This window comes from Indicator indicator, chromosome 24 (genome assembly GCF_027791375.1).
Source record: "Indicator indicator isolate 239-I01 chromosome 24, UM_Iind_1.1, whole genome shotgun sequence".
Lineage (NCBI taxonomy): Eukaryota > Metazoa > Chordata > Aves > Piciformes > Indicatoridae > Indicator > Indicator indicator.
In genome coordinates, this window is record NC_072033.1 from 15,123,799 (window position 1) to 15,141,536 (window position 17,738).

The window sequence follows — 17,738 nt, forward strand, 5'->3', positions numbered from 1 at the left end:
CCCCAGCTTTGCGTGACCGGGGGAGACCCCCCCCTGCCCATGGGACCCTCCCTGCCCTCCCTTGTGCTTTGCAGAGCCACCCGGCTGTCCCCGTAGGAGGTCCACTTTAGTTGCTCTCTTCCAGCCCCGCAGTGCCCACCTAAGTTCCAGTACCCATCTCACAGACCCTGCGTATCGCCTGCCCCTGCCAGCGCCGCCCCAGCACGTCAAGACCTGAGCTTAGTGGAGGAAGGATGGCAGGGAATGCTCCTGGCACGCTCCTGGCACACTCCTGGCACGCTCCCAACATTCTTCCCACCTCAGCCATGGTGCTGCAGGCCGTGCCGCGGCACTGCCCAGCCAGGCAGTTGCCCGCGGTCCTTGTGTGCCCGGGGAGCTGCGCCACCCGAGCTGGCCCCCTGCCAGCATCGCTCCTCCCAACCCATGGAGGAAAGGGGCTCGGCCACCTTCCTCACTCGGCCCTCGCTCTGTCCTTGCTGCCCCTGCTGGTGTGGCTCTGGGTCTTCTGCTCCTGTCCGAGCTCCAATATCCTCCTGTGTCATAGCACCCGTGCCACCCTGGGCAGGGCTCATGGGCTCCCGTATCCCCTGCGAACGGCAGAGCCCATTCCCGGTGCCCCCGTGGGTAGCACCGTTGCTGGGGCCGGAGCTGTGGCAGGGCCAGGGGAGTCCTGAGCCTCGCCATCCGGGTGCCAGGTGCTGCTCCCCTGCCGTCACTCCCCCGCGCCGCCCAGCCTGTGCCTCCAGCCCTGCTGCAGCTAATAAAGCTCTTTAAACGAATCCTCTGGGCTCTCTGTCCTGGGCACAGCCAGGGGATGCGGCTTTGGCACTAACTCGGCTACAAACGGGCACAGCTGGGGCTGCTGCAGGGGAGGAACAGAATCAAGCTGCAGCTGGGTGTTCCCCCAGGGGCAGGGTGATGCTGTGCCCTGGGTGCAGGATGTGGCTGGGTCCCAGGAGAGCTGGGTGCTCTGCACCAGGGTGCAGTGGGAGGCTGGGAGAGCTGTTGGGTTCTGCTCCTCTCTAGGTGCTAACCGCGACCCCTGTCTGGGCACCCACAGCAAAGGCCTCCTGCCCAGCCAGGCAGGAGATCAGGGTGCCCAAAGTGGGGTGGGTGCTGGCTGACCCACTATGGCAGAGCAGCTCCCGGTGCTGGTAGTGCCCAGCCTGGCCCTGGCTGCCAGCAGTGCTCTGGCTGATGGGCAGCACATCGATGTGGTGCCAGCCAGTGCTGGTGGCAGGGGAAGGACATAGTCTGAACGGTGACTGTGGGACGTGGCAAGAGCCACATTGTCCTCCGTGGGTTCCCCGCAGAGCTAAGATCTCGGGAAGCCGCTGGCATGGGCTGATGAGCATGCAGGAGCCCCAGAACTCTTGACCTGCTGGAGGGCAAGGGGCTGGTGCTGGGCACCGCTGCTCTGCCCAGGCTCTCGCATGCCCCTTGTCGGGACATGCTTCCTGCTGGGGGAGCAGAGGGAGTGGGAGGGGCACCGAGCAACAAAACCCAGCCCCCGGAGGAGGGAAGAGGCAAAAGACTGCAAATCACCTCCCGGGGAGAGCAAATAAATGGCTGCGTGCTGCAGGCACCTGGGGATGAGCTCCAAAGAGAGCAGAGGGTGAGGACAGGACGCTCTGGCAGGGCCCGGCCTCGGGGGCTGCATGGGAGCCTGGGGTGTGGGGTTCTCCCTATCAGGTTTGTGCGTGGAGGAGGCTGGACAGGGTTTTCTCTGCTCCCCATGCCCAGGGAAGGCTGTTGGGGCAGGGTGAGCCAGCTGCAGCCCCCACTCACTGTGCCAGGCAAGGGCAGTGCCACTCCATGCAGCGCTTCCACTCTGCAGAGCTGGGGCATCTGGGGCCAGGTCTGCGGTGGGTAGTGAGGGTGGATACTCGGTGGGAGTGGAGCACTCCTCCTGCACCCCAAGGGTGCTCAGCCCTGGACCCCAGCGGGCTGGGGGAGGGATACTCAGGAGCCTGGCCAGGGAGCGGGGTGAGGACAGGGCAGCGGAGAGCCTCCCCGGGTTGCTTTGCAAATGGGCTGAGCTTAACATGCAAGTCAGGGCTGGGCAGGAACCGGGCTCATGAAAATGCCATCTTCCCGCAGCCACTCTGCTGCCCATTATCCTGCTCCAGACAAAAGCAATTTGCTCAGCCTGTAATAAAGCAGAGGTGATAACGAAGCTGAGACGGCGCCGCGCCGCCGGCTCGGGACTGCGCCGGTGGGGGCCGGCTCCAGGACAGCCCCAAGAGGAACCACGCTGGGGCTCTGCTCTGCAGGTGCCTCGGTGCCGTTGGTTGTGTGTGTGTGGGATGTGGCTGGTTCCTGGGCACTGGGGCTGTGGTAAGGGCCTGAGTGCCCTGGTGCCTGCTGTGCTGGGGCAGTGTTGTCTGCGTGCCCCATCGGCCGTGGGGTGAAGCCTGGCAGCAGCCTCTGAGCCCCATCAGTATCTCTGGGGGTTAGGGCTCCATCAGAGCCCCAAACCAGGTGGCTCAGGTTGCAGTGATAGCCCGAGGCCCCCTTCCTAATGGATGCAGCTGATTCCAGTTGCTCCCCTCCCTCCAGCACCAACCATGGTGATCAAGAGAACTCTTCTCCTGTTGGCCCAGCCCTTGCCTGGTCCACAGCTGGGAGGGAGGGAGGTGGCCAGTCTGGGCTCCTGTGTGGTGCCACAAGACCTCTGACCAGCCTGCGCAGGTGCCGGGGTCTGCAGCCCAAAGATCACAGAACTGTTGTGGTTGAAAGAGACCTCAGAGCTCATCAAGTCGAAGCATTAAGATGCTGCAGGTGGCTTCCCTTCCAGCCCTGCCTGCGGCAGTCGGGGCTGCACCGTCCCTGCCGGGGCTGCACCAGCCCGGAGCTAGTATGGAAATGATCAGGTGAGCGTGTGGGACAGCAGGGGTGGCACTAAGGACTCTGATGCCAGTGCTGCTCCTGAGCCTGGTGCCTATCCCCCTGATGGTGGTGGTGTGCCATGCTGTGGGCACAGGCAGGCTGGGGCCTCAGAGCTCACCACTGTGGGCTGGGCAGGCTGGTGACACATGGGAAAGGACCCAGGGTGGGCAGGATGGGATGGACTGGCTGCTGGCACCTGGAAAGGGTCCCAGAGTGGGCAGGATGGGATGGACAGGCTAGTGGCACATGGCAAGGGGGATGGGCTGGGCTGGCTGCTGACACCTGGGAAGGGTGCCTGGGCTGGGGTGGCAGCCACAGAGGGGTTTTGCTGTGGTGAGTACTGCAGCTGCCACCTGGGTTTTATGCTTTTCCTGTCGGGAAGATGAACAACTTCACTCTAACAGAAGCCAGGACAAAGGTTACTGGGGTTGCCTTTCAGCTTGCCTGGTCTCTGCAGGGGTGAATCCAGCCTGTGCTGCTGCTGCTTCCAGAGGTGACCAGTGCAGAGCCAGGTGTCCACCTGCAGCCTGGGACCAGCTGGTGGCACCAGGCAGCAGCAGGGTGCTCCTCGCCAGGCTGGTCTGGGGGATGGCACCGGTGCTGGCTTCCCTTTGGCACCACCCCTCCCAAAGGCACAGCCTGTGGTGAGCCCCTGAGGCAGGAGGGACAGCAGGAGCCCCGGGTGCCATGGTGGTGCTGCTGCTTGCCAGGTGTGAGCTGCAGCCAGCCCTGAAGGTGAGGCAGAGCCGGGCAGGGCGCAGCTGATGGATGAGTTTGATCAAGTGCTACAACAATCCAGAAAATTCTGCAGCAGCCCCCGGGGTGCTCTGGAGACTAAAGGTGATATTTCACCTTCCTGCTCTCCCATCTCTCCCTGTCAGCTGAAGGCTTCTTTGTACAAAACCCAGCCCAGAGTTCAGCACTGAACAGGCAGTGAAAGAAAAAAAAAAAAACAACAAAAAACCCAAAACCACATAAAAGGGGAAAAAAGCTGAACTTCAGCCCTGCCCTGCCTGGTAAAAGGCTGCTGAGTGGTGTTTGCCCTGGAGAAGCAAAGCAGCAACTGGGAGAAAGCCTGGAGGAAAGCAGGGAGCCAAGGGGAGGCAATGCCAGCCTGGGGGGTGGGGAGGGGGTGGACTCCAGCAGCAGCCCCCTGGGTGCCACTGCTGAGACAGGTTGTCTGCTCACCCAGGCCCCCCAGCAGTGAGGCACAAACCTGCTCCATGTAACAGGCAGTTTATTGCTTTGGCTTTGTCCTTCTGAGCTTTACAGACAAGATCTGTCCCTTTGCTCCAACAGCACAACCCTGCCCCAGGTGCCAGCCTGCTGCCAGTACTGGCTCAGGGTGAAGAGGACATCCAGGAGGCAGCTTGGGCTGGCAGCAAAGTGGAACAGCAGCTGTGGATGGTCCCTGGGGCTGGAGCACCAAAGCCCCTCCCAGGTGAGCAGTGAGCCCCTGCTGTGCTCTGGAGGGCAGAGGAGCCCTTTGACAGGGGCACTGCCCAGAGCCCACTGCCCTCTCTGCTCACTGCATCGTGCTGAGCCTGCCCATGTGAAGCATGGCACTGCTGTGGTGCCACCCAATGTCCCTGCCTGCAGTGCCTGACCACCAGAGTGTCCATCCAGGCTGGACTTGGCCATGGGGAGCTCCTCCACTGAGCTCTCCTTGGGGTGGGTGTTGGGAGGTCGGAGAGGAGAGCAGGAGGTCTGGAATGAGCCTTAACTCCCCTGTGAGCTGCACATCAGGGCTGGGACCTTCTCCTGCTCTGTGGGGAGAACTGAGGTGCCTGGATGGCCTCAGGGGCCAGCCTCAGCAGGCTGCAAAGCCCAAGGTAGAGCCATGGTGTTGCGGGAGGACAGAGTGCCCTCAGCAGTGGCCCTGGGGAGGGACTCACTGAAGTGCTCTTTCACCTGCTCTTTACCTGGCTCTAAAGAGTCTTTAGTGCCCCCCAGACTGGCTTCTCTCCAGCACCACATCCAGGGAAGGATCAGTCAGGAGGAATGGGGGTGATGCCCCCACCTCATCCTCAAACACTGGCTCCAAACCCCCAAACCTCTGCCCACAGGGAGGTGCCTTGGCCAGCACCCCAGACTGGGCAATCCCTCCCTTGCCCCCAGCATCATTTGGGCATTTCCCAGGGCAGCTCTACCCTGGGGGGAGGTTTCTATTTCCCCTGCCAGCTGATGTGCAGCTGTCTCAAGGAGGAGAAGGCTCCTGTGTGCCCAGCCCTGCTGCTCTGCCCTCCTGCTGCTCCAGCCTCTCCAGCAGGAGCTGCACGTTGTGGGTGAGCTCCTCCCGTGGCCTGCCCGTGCCCCCCAGCTTCACCGGGCGCAGGCTGGCATGGGGGGGCTGGTACCCCCGGGGGCAGCTGACCTCGTTCAGCAGGAGCCAGGTGCTGTCAGGGTCCATCTGCATCAAGTGGAGGAAAACACTGGAAAACAGCAGGAAGAAAGGGAAGAGGGTAAGGAGGAGGCCTCTTGATTGGCACCCAGCAGAGTCCCTGACAGCAGCTGTGGAGAGCTTGGAAGGCTGCAGCCTCTGCCTTGGAGGCTCATTAGAGAGCACCATGGGGGTGATTTCTGTGCCCAGGAGAAGACACTGCCTGGCTTCACCCCTGCTGGCAAGGGGGAGAAAGTTCTTACGCCACAAGACTGAGTTCCAGAGGTGAGGAACTGCCCCAGGCTGTCTCTGCACCATGGGCTGCTGCTGGCAAAGCCCTTTCTAAGCCAGCCTGGCCCCTGTGCTGCAGAGGTGCCCACGGTGTGGCACCCTCCCATCAGCTGTGCCCTGCACAACTGCTCCTGCACAGCTCTCAGAGGCTGTGCAAGTTGGTCAGCAAGCCTCTCTGGGCTTTGGGGAGAGAGGGATGAGCCCAGCTGGGCTGCTCCCCCTTTTGGAGGTGGAAAACCCAAGGGCATTGCTGGACAGCCTCAGCTCAGGTGAGGTCTCCCTCACTCCAAGTCCTTATCAGCTGCCTCCAAACTTTATTCCACCTGCACAGCCCCTCCCCCACAGCAGAACCCCAACCTTCCTGAGCAGCAGCATGGAGACAGGAATCACAAAGTCCTGCAGGCTGCTGCTTTGCTCTGGGATTTCAGTGCCCAGGCAAGATGGAGGTTTGACAGCTGGGGGAGCTGGGCTTGTTCTGCCTGCCCTGCCCTTCCCCACTGCTCTCTGCCTGCCCTGCCCTTCCCCACTGCTCTCTGCCTGCCCTGCCCTTCCCCACTGCTCTGTCTCAGACACTTGAGCCTTGGCAGTGACTGCTCTGGTGATGTGTGGCCCTTCTGGGGACAGCCAGCTTGCAGGTGAGCTCCTGGGGCTGCCACTTCCCTGTCTTTGCTTCTGCAGCTCTGACTGGTGAAAGGAGGATGAGTTGGACCTGGGTGCCAGCCTCCTGGGTGCCAGGCTGGGTGAAATGCAGCCAGGCTTGCTGGGGCAGGGTTTAACCTTGTGCCTGCTGACACCCTGGCACCAGCTCCCCAAGCCCTGAGAGCTGCCAGTGCTCTCCTGGTGAGCACTTGGCCATGACTGTGAGCCAGCCAGCAAACCATGGAGCCCAGTGGCTGCCCTGCCCTGTGCCCACCAGCAGCCCATTGTGAGCTCAGGGCAGCCACTGAAATCATCTCTGCTCCTTGTGCCTGGGTGGAATCACAGCATGGGTTTGGTTGGAAGAGACCTTGAAGATCATGGAGTCCAACCCTTACCCCAGCACTGCCAGGGCACCACCAACCCATGGCCCTCAGCACCACAGCTCCAAGGCTTTGAAACCCCTCCAGGGATGGGGACTCCACCACTGCCCTGGGCAGCCTGGGGCAGCCCTTGGCAGCCCTTTCAGGTAAGAAATTGTTCCTCATGTCCAACCTAAACCTCCCCTGGGGCAGCTTGAGGCTGTTTCCTCTTGCCCTGCCAGTAGGACACAGCACAGGACTGGGCAAGAAAGATGAATGACTGGGAATCAACCACAGGGACTGGGAATTCTCCTCAGCTGGCTTCTCCAGCACACACAGCTTTACCTCTTAGACTCTCAGGGAGCATCCTCTGCTCTCCAACCTCTGCTCTGGAGAGATCAGCTGGTTCCTGGAGAGCTCCCTGCCTCTTGTGCCCATAATGGGTTTGTGATGATCTCCTGAGACCCTGGAGTGCTCTGCAGGCCAAGGAACTTTTACCTTTTCCAACTAACTCTGGGGTAGTTTCTAAGCAACCTGTTTCCATGGCAAAGAATCCTGGGGCCAGCCCAGGTTTGTTTTCTGTTGTAGTGTTGGTTTTGTTTTTAATTTACCTTCAATATTTGGTTGTGTTTTGCCTTGTGCAGGTGGCTTTAGTGTGGCTGAGCCCAGGCTGTGGATGCCAGCTCTCAGTAATGCCCAGGAAACCACAGCCAAACCCAGCAGGGATGCTGCAGAATGAAATGAACTCCTGTTTGTTCCAGTTGTGCTCAACAACTTCTTGTGCTAGCACAGAGCAGGGTTTGGCTGCTCTCTTGCCTGCCCTTTCCCTAAGCTTCAGGCACAGCCACAGGCTGGCAGGAGGACACAGCTCATGGAGTACAACAAGGCCAAAGGTAAGGTCCTGCCCCTGGGTCAGGGCAACCCCAAGCACAGATCCAGGCTGGGTGAGGAGTGGCTGAGAGCAGCCCTGAGGAGAAGGCCTCGGGGGTGTCAGTTGGTGACAAACTCCCCAGGAGGCAGCACTGGTCCCTGGCAGCCCAGAGCCAGCTGTGTGCTGAGCTGCATCCAGAGCAGGGAGAGCAGCAGCACAGGGAGGGAATTCTGCCCCTCTGCTCTGCTGGGACCAGACCTGCAGCACTGCCTCCAGTTCTGGGTCCCCAGCACAAGAGCTGCTGGAGAGGGTCCAGAGGAGGCCACAAAGATGATGAGAGGGCTGGAGAAGCTCTCCTGTGGGGACAGGCTGAGAGAGTTGGGGCTGTTCAGCCTGGAGAAGGCTCTGGGGAGACCTCAGAGCAGCCTTCCAGTACCTGCAGGGGCTCCAGGAGAACTGGGAAGGGACTTTTGACAAGGGCTGGGAGTGATAGGATGAGGGAAAATGGCTTTGAGCTGGGAAAGGGGAGATTGAGACTGGAAATAAGAAAATTTTGAGTGAGGGTGAAGAGGCACTGGCACAGGTTGCCCAGGGAGGCTGTGGCTGGCACAGGTTGCCCAGGGAGGCTGTGGCTGGCACAGGTTGCCCAGGGAGGCTGTGGCTGTCCCCTCCCTGGAGGTGTTCAGGGCCAGGCTGGGTGAAGCCTTGAGCCACCTGGGCTGGTGGGAGGTGACCCTGCCCATGGCAGGGGGTTGGAACTGACTGAACTTTTTAAGGTCCCTTCCAACCCAACCCATTTGATGATTCTTTGAACCCTCCTGGTGTTTGCACCTCTGCTGAACCAGGCACAGGGCACCACAGGCCTTCAGGAAGACCTGGGGCCACCATTTCTGCATCCTGGGAAACAACCCTCTTGACTCAAAACCATTCTGTGACTGAAAAGAGTAAATGCTGGAGGGAAATTCAGTGCAGATTCCAGAGCAGTCACTTCCAGCACTCTTTGTGCAGTGCTGATTGCTGCCTTCCCTGCAAACCTGCTCTGGGATGATGCAAGTCAATCCCCTGAGGGGGAGCACCACTTCCTTGTGGCTTCCAGTTCACTCCCTGCTCCCCTACCCCCAGCTCCTCAGGAGTTTCAGGTCACTTTCCCCCAACTTCACCTGGTTTCTTTGTGGGGATAGCCAAGACACTTCTCAGTCCTTTCCTGGCTCTCCCAAACTCTCCTGGCATTAGCTCTGGAGTTGTTTGTTTATTTTTTTGGTGGTGGCTTTGGGGTTTTTCTTAAGCTTTGGATAATATTCCTCCCCTGAAATACTCCCAGCAGTCCTCTTCTAAAGCTCATTGTCCCTTTTTCTCCTCCTCAGCCATGCTGGAGTTCTTTTTGTCCCCAGCATCTATTTTTTTGCCTGTTGAGTATTGCACAAAGCTGCAGCTCCAGAACTCACTTGCTCCCACTGCTTCAGCTAATAAAACTACAGGGTCCCATAAATGGGATTAAGAATCCTCCTTGGGGGCATGACAACATCCCTGGCTGACAGCCAAAAGCCTTTTTCTCTCTCTCATTTTTTTTTTTCTCTTCACTTGATTTGTGGCTCCAGCACTCCAAAACCAACTCCTGCTTAGCCCTTCAGGTGCCTGCAGAACCCTCAGAGCAGGGAGCTGGGGCTGGCTCTGTGAGACCTGCCCTTGCTCTTGGCAGCTCACAACTTGTGAGCTGAGTGAAAATCCAGGAGGCTGAGCAGAGGCCACTCATTGCCAGCTGAATCCCAGCATCCTTTTCCCTGCTGGGATTCCTGCAGTGAGGAAGCTGAGTTATGTGACATAGCCCAGCCCTGGGGCTGGGGCTCACTGCACTTCTGCTCTAGCTGTTTGTAAATGCAGCCTTGTGGATGGAGCAGGCTGATGGCATTGCCCTTGCCTGGATGGAAAGGGCTTTCCATGTGTGTAGGGTTGCTTGCAGGGACAGGGAGAGCAAGGAAAAGGGCTGGGAGCTTGCAGGAATCTGGTGGCAAAGCAGCTGGAGGGAGGAAACTGAAGTAGGGCTGAGGATTCTTATCCTGGAGCTGGTTGTTATGGTGTGAACTCATTTGGACTTCTCCAAGCTGAAACCTCCTTTCCAGGTTCTCCAGCCTGGAGAAGAGAAGGCTCCAGGCAGACCTCAGAGCAGCCTCCCAGTACCTGCAGGGGCTGCAGGAAGGCTGCAGAGGGACTGTGTGCAAAGGCCTGCAGGGACAGGAGCAGGGGCAAGGGTTTGAAATGAGAGCAGAGCAGATTGAGATTGGATGTGAGGAACAAGTTGTGCAGCAGGAGGCTGCTGGAACACTGCAACAGGTTGCCCAGGGAGGGAGTTGAGGCCACATGCCTGGAGCTGGAGAAGGCTCTGAGCAGCCTGCTGACTGGAGGGGTTTGGACTGGGTGGCCTTTGGGAGGTCCCTTCCTTCCCAACCCATTCCAGGATTCTACAGCTCACCTGTCCTGTGAGATGTTTAACTCAGGCAGGGAGAGTTAGGGATCAGGCAGGGCTAAACTAAACCCCCAAAGCTCCAAACTAGCCCTGCTGCCATGGGGCCAGCAGGATGTGTCCCTCCAGCAGCTATCTCTGGCCAGCAGAGCTGCAGGAGCCCTTGCTCTGTTCAGTGCATTCTGGTGTGTGGTGCATCAAAGGTGTGTGTGTAGGGGAGCAGTGAAATGTGGCTTTTGCTTTTTCCCCTTAAAATAGAACAGAAATAATAGACAGGAGAAAAAAAAAAAAAAAAGAGTTCCTTGGCCTGATGTTTGCTGCCCTTTTCCTCCAGCAGCAGCCAGGCTGCCTCACAATGCAGCTGGTGAGGACCCCAGCACATCACAGAGCTCTTTCAGCCCTTCCCCCACCCCTGCTGCAGGGGGGGGGTGGGGGAGGAGGAGGTGCTGGAAATTGTGCAGCTCTCAGGCTGCTTTTGTTACTGATTTAGAAGCTCAGGTTCTAAATACCCAGCTGAACCCTGGTGTTCTGCTTTCTACTCCAGTTGCTTCCCCAGAGCCAGGCTCTATTGTACCAAGGAGCTGCCTGCCCACAGCCAGGAGCCCCTCTGCAGAGCACTGCTGGTGCCATGAATGCCAGGGAGGTAAAAATAAACTCACTGCCACCAGTGCAGAAAGACAAACAAAGGCAGGGCTGCAGCTTCTGACAGCTCACCTTCAAAACTGCTGCCCAGCCACACAAAGCCCTTCCTGCCCCCCTGGCAGCCTGTGCTGGGCCAGCTCTGCCCTTTCCAGCAGCTGCCTTCCCAAACTGGCAGTGCCCCTGCTCCACACAGGGCAAGGCTGGCACACACAGACAGAGAGGGAGCTTTACCCCAGAGCCCAGGGGCTTGTGGCTTGCTCTATTCCCTTCCCATGCTCCATGCCTGGGCTCGTTGTGGCTGCTGAACCCTCTGGCCTGGTTTCCAGGTGACAACAGCAGGAGCACCAAGCAGCAAAGTGTCTGTCAAGACTTCAGAGAGCTGCTGTGTGCTCACCTGAACTGTTTGTGCTCTTTTACCATCCCCCAGCCTCCTTCCAAGCAGGCTGGTGCCAAAGCTGCCAGCTTCCCAAACTCCAGTCCCCCTGGCATAGCCTGGCTGCCACCAGCCAGCTCCCCAGGGAAATGGAAGGGTAAGAGAAGTAAATGCCCCAGCCTATAGAAAGCATGGAGTGATGAAGAAGATGGGAATGGCTGGCACAGCCTCTGGCACAGCTGTCAGAGTTTTGTGCCACCAGCAGCCCCAAAGATTCTGGCACAGGAGGAGGTGTGAGAAAAAGCAAGCAGCAGGTCCTCCCTGGCCCCAAACACACTGCAAGGGGCTGGGGGGCAGCTGTAACCTGTGGGCAAGCTAACCCCTGCAGCTCCTGAACCCCTCCCTCTCCTGAACCCCTGCAGCTCCTTTTGGGCAGCAAACACCTCACCAGCCCCAGGGGCTAACTCCCATCATCCAGGACCCAGACTGGAAGGAGGAATGGGGAAGCAGCAGAAGCAAAGGGGTCCCTCCTCTCTGCCCCCACTCTGCACACCTGCTGCACCTGCATTTAAGGGGAGTTACCTCTGGGCAGCTTCTTGCAGCTTCCTGGGCTGCCTGGCACTGAGGTAGGTCAGGCAGGCATCTGCCACTTTATTCAGGTCACTCTCACCTGCAGAAATGGAACAGAAAAGAAGGGTAGGAGGTGACCCTCTCAGCAGCTGCTGCCTACCAGAATCAGCTCTAAATTGGCAGCAAGAAGCTTCTGAGCCTTGAGTCCCTGACCCAGAGCTCTTCTGACCTCACTTCTTAAGCCTCTTGCTGCAAAGCTAGGAAAGCAATCAAGGGCATTGAGAGAGGAGAGGAGAGGAGCAACTCTCCAGCAAACCTTCTCCCTCCTCCAAGGCAGCTCCAGAAAGCTAACCTAGAACTTCAGAGAGTTCCACTCAGCAGAAGGCTGGGGGGTGCTGCATTTAAAGGGTCACCCAGAGGTGCCCCCAAAATGGAACCAGTCAAGTTAGGCAGAAGTTTGAACTGGGTTCCAGCTCTTCAGTCAATGAGGAGCAAACTGCAGCAACCCAGGTGCTCCAGTCTGCAGCCACTCCTCAAGCATGGGTGAGGTGAGCAGCCAGATTCTGCTGAGTCCTGGGCACCTTCTCTCCCATTTGTCTCCTGGGGAGTAAAGAGCAAGCAGCCTCTCTCTGCAGAGAGCTCTCAGAGAGCACAGCTTGAGGCCCAGCAGCACCTGGAGGGGATGAGGCTGGAGGAGACCAGGACATCAATGCCATGGGGCAGCAGAAGCTAAGGAGGCAGTGCAGGCCTGGGCAGGTGAGAGGAGAGCCAAGTGCCTGCTACTCACCCAGGTCCAGCTTCTCACAGAGGGAGCCCAGCCCCTGCAGGACAGCCAGCTGCAGCTTGAAGGCCAGGCTGTGGCTGTACACAGGGCCAGCTCTGGCACTGGCTGGGGCCTGGCTGAGGAGGGAATTGGCCAGCTTGGGCAGGACATCTTTGGAGAATCTCTGCCTCAGGAAGTCCCCACACTTATCAGCCAAGGTACACAGCACCTAGAGGAGAAACATCACTTATGGAGGAGAGCTGCACATACAGTGGGGGGGGGTGTGTGTGTGGGGCAAGGGGCACAAACTGGAACCCAAGAGGTTCCATCTGAACAGGAGGAGCAACTTGTTTGGTGTGAGGGTGCCGAGGCCTGCAGCAGGCTGCCCAGAGAGGTTGTGGAGTCTCCTTGTGTGGAGAGCTTCCACCCCCAGCTGGCCATTGTGCTGCTGGGCAAGCTGCTGGAGGTGCCCCTGTGCTCCAAAGCATGCCTCCAAGCCACTGCACAAGGCTGGTGCTGCCCTCAGGGGCTTGGAGGCTGTGTGCAGGGTGGTTGCTGTACCTTGAAGGCCCTGAGCACTGCCAGGGGGTGGTCGCCGAGCAGGCGGGGGACGAGCGCCGGCCAGGCACGGTGAGCCATGGGCAGCAGGTGGGTGCCATGGGGATGCAGCACAGTCACACACAGCTCCAGCACCTCCAGGACCTGGGGGGAAGGGCAGGCAACAGACTTGCAGAGCTCTGCAGCACTCAGGTGTGTCCCCAGCTGACGTCACGTCAGGGAGAAGGAGAGAGGTTTGGTAGCCAGTGGGGATGGTTTTACCCTGGCAGGGAGCACAGGAAGGGACAAGGGACATCCCCACAGGGCCAGGCTGGCACCAGGGCACGATGCCCAACCCCCTGAGCTGCATGAGGAGCCCAGCACTGCTGTGGCAAGGCAGCAGGAGCACCTGGGAGCGTTGGGGACTGTGCTCAGAATCTGGGTTATGCCTGACTGCTGCTGCTGCTGCCTGGCTCTGCAGCTGGAAAGGAGGCCACCTTCAAAGGCTTTTCATAATTAAACCTCCCCAGGCTTGGAGCTCTGCTTATCACCACCCAGCCTCTCCCAGTCTGCACCAGGCTGTGTGCTAGGCTGGGGGGGGGGGGAGGGGAGGAAGACTCTGATAAGGCACAAGGGCTGAGGCCCAAGACTGGACCATGTGAGCATGCTGGGAAGGTGCCTGATGTGCAGCCACCCTTGAGGTCCTGCCCAGCCTGGTTGCTATTCCTCAACAGGCTTCTGCTGGAAAACCACCCCCTGCCAGACCAGGAGGGTCTGTGTGGGCCAAGCAGAGGGCAGAACTAACCCTGTCCTAGGAGGAAGCTCCACAAGCGTGGAGCAGGTGCTGCTGAACCCCCAGTTCCCCTCCCAGCTCTCCCTGGCCCCTCAAACCCAGGGTCCCCAACCTTCAGCCGCAGGTGGAGGCTCTGGTGGGACAGCAGGTTGCTGCACCTCTCCATCACAGCCCTGGCCAGCTGAGCATGGCTTGGCAGGGGAGCTTCTTCCTCCATGGCAGAGCTGCTCAGCTCTGGGGCAGTCACTGGGGGAACCTCATCTGGAAGATAAAAGCATTGCTGAAGCCATGAAGGTGACTTGGAAGTTCTGGGAGATCACAACACCCACACCACAACTGCTCTGCAAGTTCCCAGGGGAGGCTTTGGCATTTTTTTAAAGACATTTCCAGTCAGCCCAGTGCCTGAGCTCTGGGAGTTAAGTGTCAGCTTCAGCTAAGTGTGGGGCTGGGGAAGGTTTGCTTGCTTCCCTGGACAAAGCAGGTGGGCTGACATTTGCAGCCTCTCCTCACCATGGACTCATTTCCCAGTGGTTTTTATTAAAAATGAAAAGCCTGGGTATTTAAAGATGAAGTCTTTAAAGGTCAGGACTGCAGCACAGCCCAGCAAAGACTAAAAAGTTCCTTAGGTGAACGTGTGCAGGGCCTGCCCAGGCCAAAAGAGGAGGGACTGGTGGTACCATCAACCAGGAGAAAATGGTACAGGGATTCCCAAGGGAGGGAAAGAGGCAACTTTGGGTCCTAACTCCAAATGAGGTGATTGAGGTGAGGAAAACCATGGTGTGCTTGTGTCTTGGAGCCAGACAAGCCTTCACCTGCCCTAAATGGAACCAAGCAAGAGCACTCAGCAGCACCTTACATCAGCTGAGGCCAGGTCAGAGCAGCCCTGAGGGTGCCAGGAGGGTGCTGGGCCTGCAGCCTGCTCCCATCTGACAAAAGCAAACCTGAGAGGGCAGCGTCCTGCTCCACACTGACCATCCTCCAGCACACACAGCACTGACCTGCCTCCTCCTCCTCTGGGTCAGGAAGATCTCCCTCTGCCACCTGCTTCTGTCTGATGTAGTCGAGGAAGAACTGCTCCACCTCCTGCCTTGTCACCACCTGCTGGCCCTGGGACACAGCTCTGCTCCAGCTCTCCTCAGCCTGGCCCTGGCCACGCTCCTCACTGCAGCAGGATCCAAACCAGCGAGCTGCAAAGGAGGCACTGACAGGTCACCAAGGTCCCCTCCTGCAGGCAGCAGCTGCCACAGATTCCCTGACAGACAAACAGCACTCTGGAGCCTCATGGGACTGACCTACAGAAGCAGGCACCTGCTTGTCACAGCAGGGTGTCCTCCTGGTGCCATGAGGTTGTCAAACCCAGGTATCAAAGCAAGCCTGCTCCAGGTGCTTCTACAGAGCCCCTCTGGGAGCAGGAAATCCATCACTAAAAACCCCACTCCTGCATGTCTGCAGGCCAGACCAGCAGGAACTGGTGGTGGAGAGGGGCAGCTATTGGTGACCTTTGCTGGAGAGCTGCCCACCCAGCAGAGCAAAGCTGCCACCACACTCCCTGAAACCCCCTCTGGCAAGCCCAAAGGTCAAGCAGAAGTGCCCCAAGGTGCAGTATGGCTGCAGCAGACAAAGCTAAACCTCCCTTAGATACCTAAAGCTGTCATCACCGAGTGGAGGACCCTGAGGAACGTGGAGGCCTGGTCGTTGTAGGAGTGATCCAGTGCAGACAGGACATCTTGGATGACATCTTCCACCAGCGGCAGCAAGCTGGCATCCGAATGCCTCAGCATAGTGTCCAGCACCTGGGCAGCGTGGGGCCGGTGTGCCAGCTGGCGCAGGCTGAGGGCGATGCCGTTCACCAGGTAGTCTGAGTTGTCAGCGATCAGAGCCTGCAGGGAGGGGTACCCACAGGCCTCACCAATGTCCACCAGCGTGCCCAGTGCTGTCTGGCTGATGAGCAGGGTCCTGTCCCCAGCCTTCTCCAGCACTGGGTAGAGAGCTGAGAGCAGCAGCGGGCGGAAGGCCCTGCCCAGCACGGCGGCGAAGCGGCCGACCCCTTCCAGCTGGATGCAGAGCTGCCAGATGTTGCTGTTCATGGCACTGGTCGTGGTGGGCAGCTCTGGGGGTGGGAGGAGAACGTTGCTGTGCCCACCTCCTGGACCTGAGCGTTGTACAGGCCTCTCCTGGCTGATTTCTTCTGCATCGATGCTGGTGACCAGGTACCAGTTGGCCTGCTCCGTGTACTCGTCCAGGATGGACACTATGGAGCCTTTGAGGTCAGCCAGGCTCAAGGGAGCTTCCCTCTGCTGAAGGACATCCACCCCCACCCCGGCAGCTCCCGTGATCAGCTCCTGGAGGACCATGGCTGCCTGCTTGCGGTACAGCCCCGACTCACAGTACAGCCCCATGAAGTGGTCCACCAGCAAATAGAGGTTGCCATGGTAGCCAAGAACACGGCACACCTGCTGGAGCAGCTGCAGGACCTTCTCCTCTGTGAAGAAGCGGAAGTGTTTCTTCTGACCCCTGCCTCCCTGCAGCCCCTGCTGCAAGGGGCCAGGGGGTCCCTCGCAGCCCCAGCGCCTCTCCTCCACGATCTTCACATCTGTCACATCCAGCTCCAGAACCTGCACCAGTGCCTTGGCCAGCCGCTGGAGGTGGGACACGGAGTTGAGGACGACGTTGATCTTGGGGCCCAGCAGCTTCAGGTAGCCCAGCAAGAGGCTGAGCGTGGAAACCTTGCCCCTGTCATCCTGGGAGTTCATCAGGCGGGGAAGGGCTGTGGCCAGGGAGTGGAGGTTCTCGGAGAGGACATCAGCAAGAGCCCTGCTCTGAGCCACCACACCCTGCTCGGCAATGCCCTGCAGAACCTCCTGACACCTGCTCTGGACCTCGCTGGTTTCATCATTCACCAGCCCCACCAAGGCCTTCAAAAGGTGACTGAAGGAGTCCACCAGCGACTGACTGCAGCTCCTCAGCAAGTGGTGGACCAGCTCCACCAGCTCCAGCCTCACTTTCCAGTGGGGGTGCACTGAAGAAAATTCAACCACTTTCTGCAGGAGGAGAGAGAGTTTTGCAGCAGTGCTTTTACTCCAGTCAGGTCCTCTGTGGACCATCAGCTCTGATATTCTGCATTGTTCTACAGGCAGCTTTTCTTTGCTCTGTGGGACTCTGGCTAGCTGGACATCAGCCATCACCGAGCCAACGGTCAGATAGAAGAGTCTGATGGCAGAAACCACAGGTTTGTGGCCTTGTTTGGTGTCCCCAGTGATCACCCGAGACAGTGTGATGGACATCCCAGGCAGAAAAGAAGCAAACAAATCCCCACACTGCTGCACCTCGTCCTCAGCCAGGGGTCGGTGCTCCTGGCAGTCACACTGCAGCACCAGGACCTGCAAGCACCTCAGAGCAGAGATCTTGATTTGCTTTGCTTTTTCTTGCTCTGCCAAGCCCAGGAGCAAGGACACAGCAAATCCTAGGAGGGGCAGGGTGGAAGGTTGGTACAGGGACAGGACAACGTCCCCGTGGGCTGCATGCAGCAGGGTGTGCAGCGCCTGGATCACGGCCAGCTTCAGCTCCTCCGACAGCGGAGCGGCTTTGCCGGAGCTGGGAGGAGGCGAGAGGCAGGAGCAGAGCTCGGAAAACAGCTCCCGCAGCAGCTCCGGCTTCTTCAGGCAGGTGGCTGCCAGCACGGCAGAGATGCACTGCACCAGGCTCTGTACCAGCCGCTCCTGCTGGGGCCCCGGCAGCCGCAGGGCGAAGCGCAGCGGGAACAGGACGTACTCCTGCAGCTCCTGCAGCGCCGGGGCGCTGACCGCCGCCAGCCGCGCCCGCAGCAGCCCCACGTTCTCCAGCGTCTGGGCCCTGGTCAGCTGCACGCAGACGGGGCGCAGGGCGCCGAAGGCCTCCTGGGGAGTGTCGAAAACGGCCATGGCCGGTCGGGGGCGGGCAGCTGGGGAGCTGCCGGGGGCTGGCACAGCGCGGGGTCAGCCTCGGGATCCCCTGAGCGGGGCCCGGGCTGTGCCCGGGGCTGCCGCGCGCCTACCTGCTCCCGAGGCGGGGGGCGGCCACGTGCCGGAAGTGACGCGGAGACCACCGGGGCCGGCAGCGCCACAAGAGGCGCGCGGAGGCGTCAGGAAGGTCCCGGGTGCGCGCAGTGCGCGTGTGCGAGCCCCGGTGGTG

The 17,738-nt window shown here is 59.5% G+C and overlaps 1 protein-coding gene across 1 annotated transcript; it reads right to left on the bottom strand.

The window, feature by feature from the left end:
- Window positions 1-299: 299 nt before the first annotated feature.
- Window positions 300-17,488, bottom strand: TTI1 (TELO2 interacting protein 1). The gene is made up of 8 exons (XM_054391887.1): window positions 15,211-17,488; window positions 14,567-14,755; window positions 13,681-13,829; window positions 12,800-12,940; window positions 12,263-12,467; window positions 11,488-11,575; window positions 5,138-5,321; window positions 300-587 (listed from the first exon to the last, which is right to left on the bottom strand). The coding sequence occupies exons 1-8, from the start codon at window positions 17,486-17,488 to the stop codon at window positions 300-302; spliced, it is 3,522 nt and encodes a 1,173-aa protein (XP_054247862.1).
- Between the last annotated feature and the right edge of the window lie 250 nt (window positions 17,489-17,738).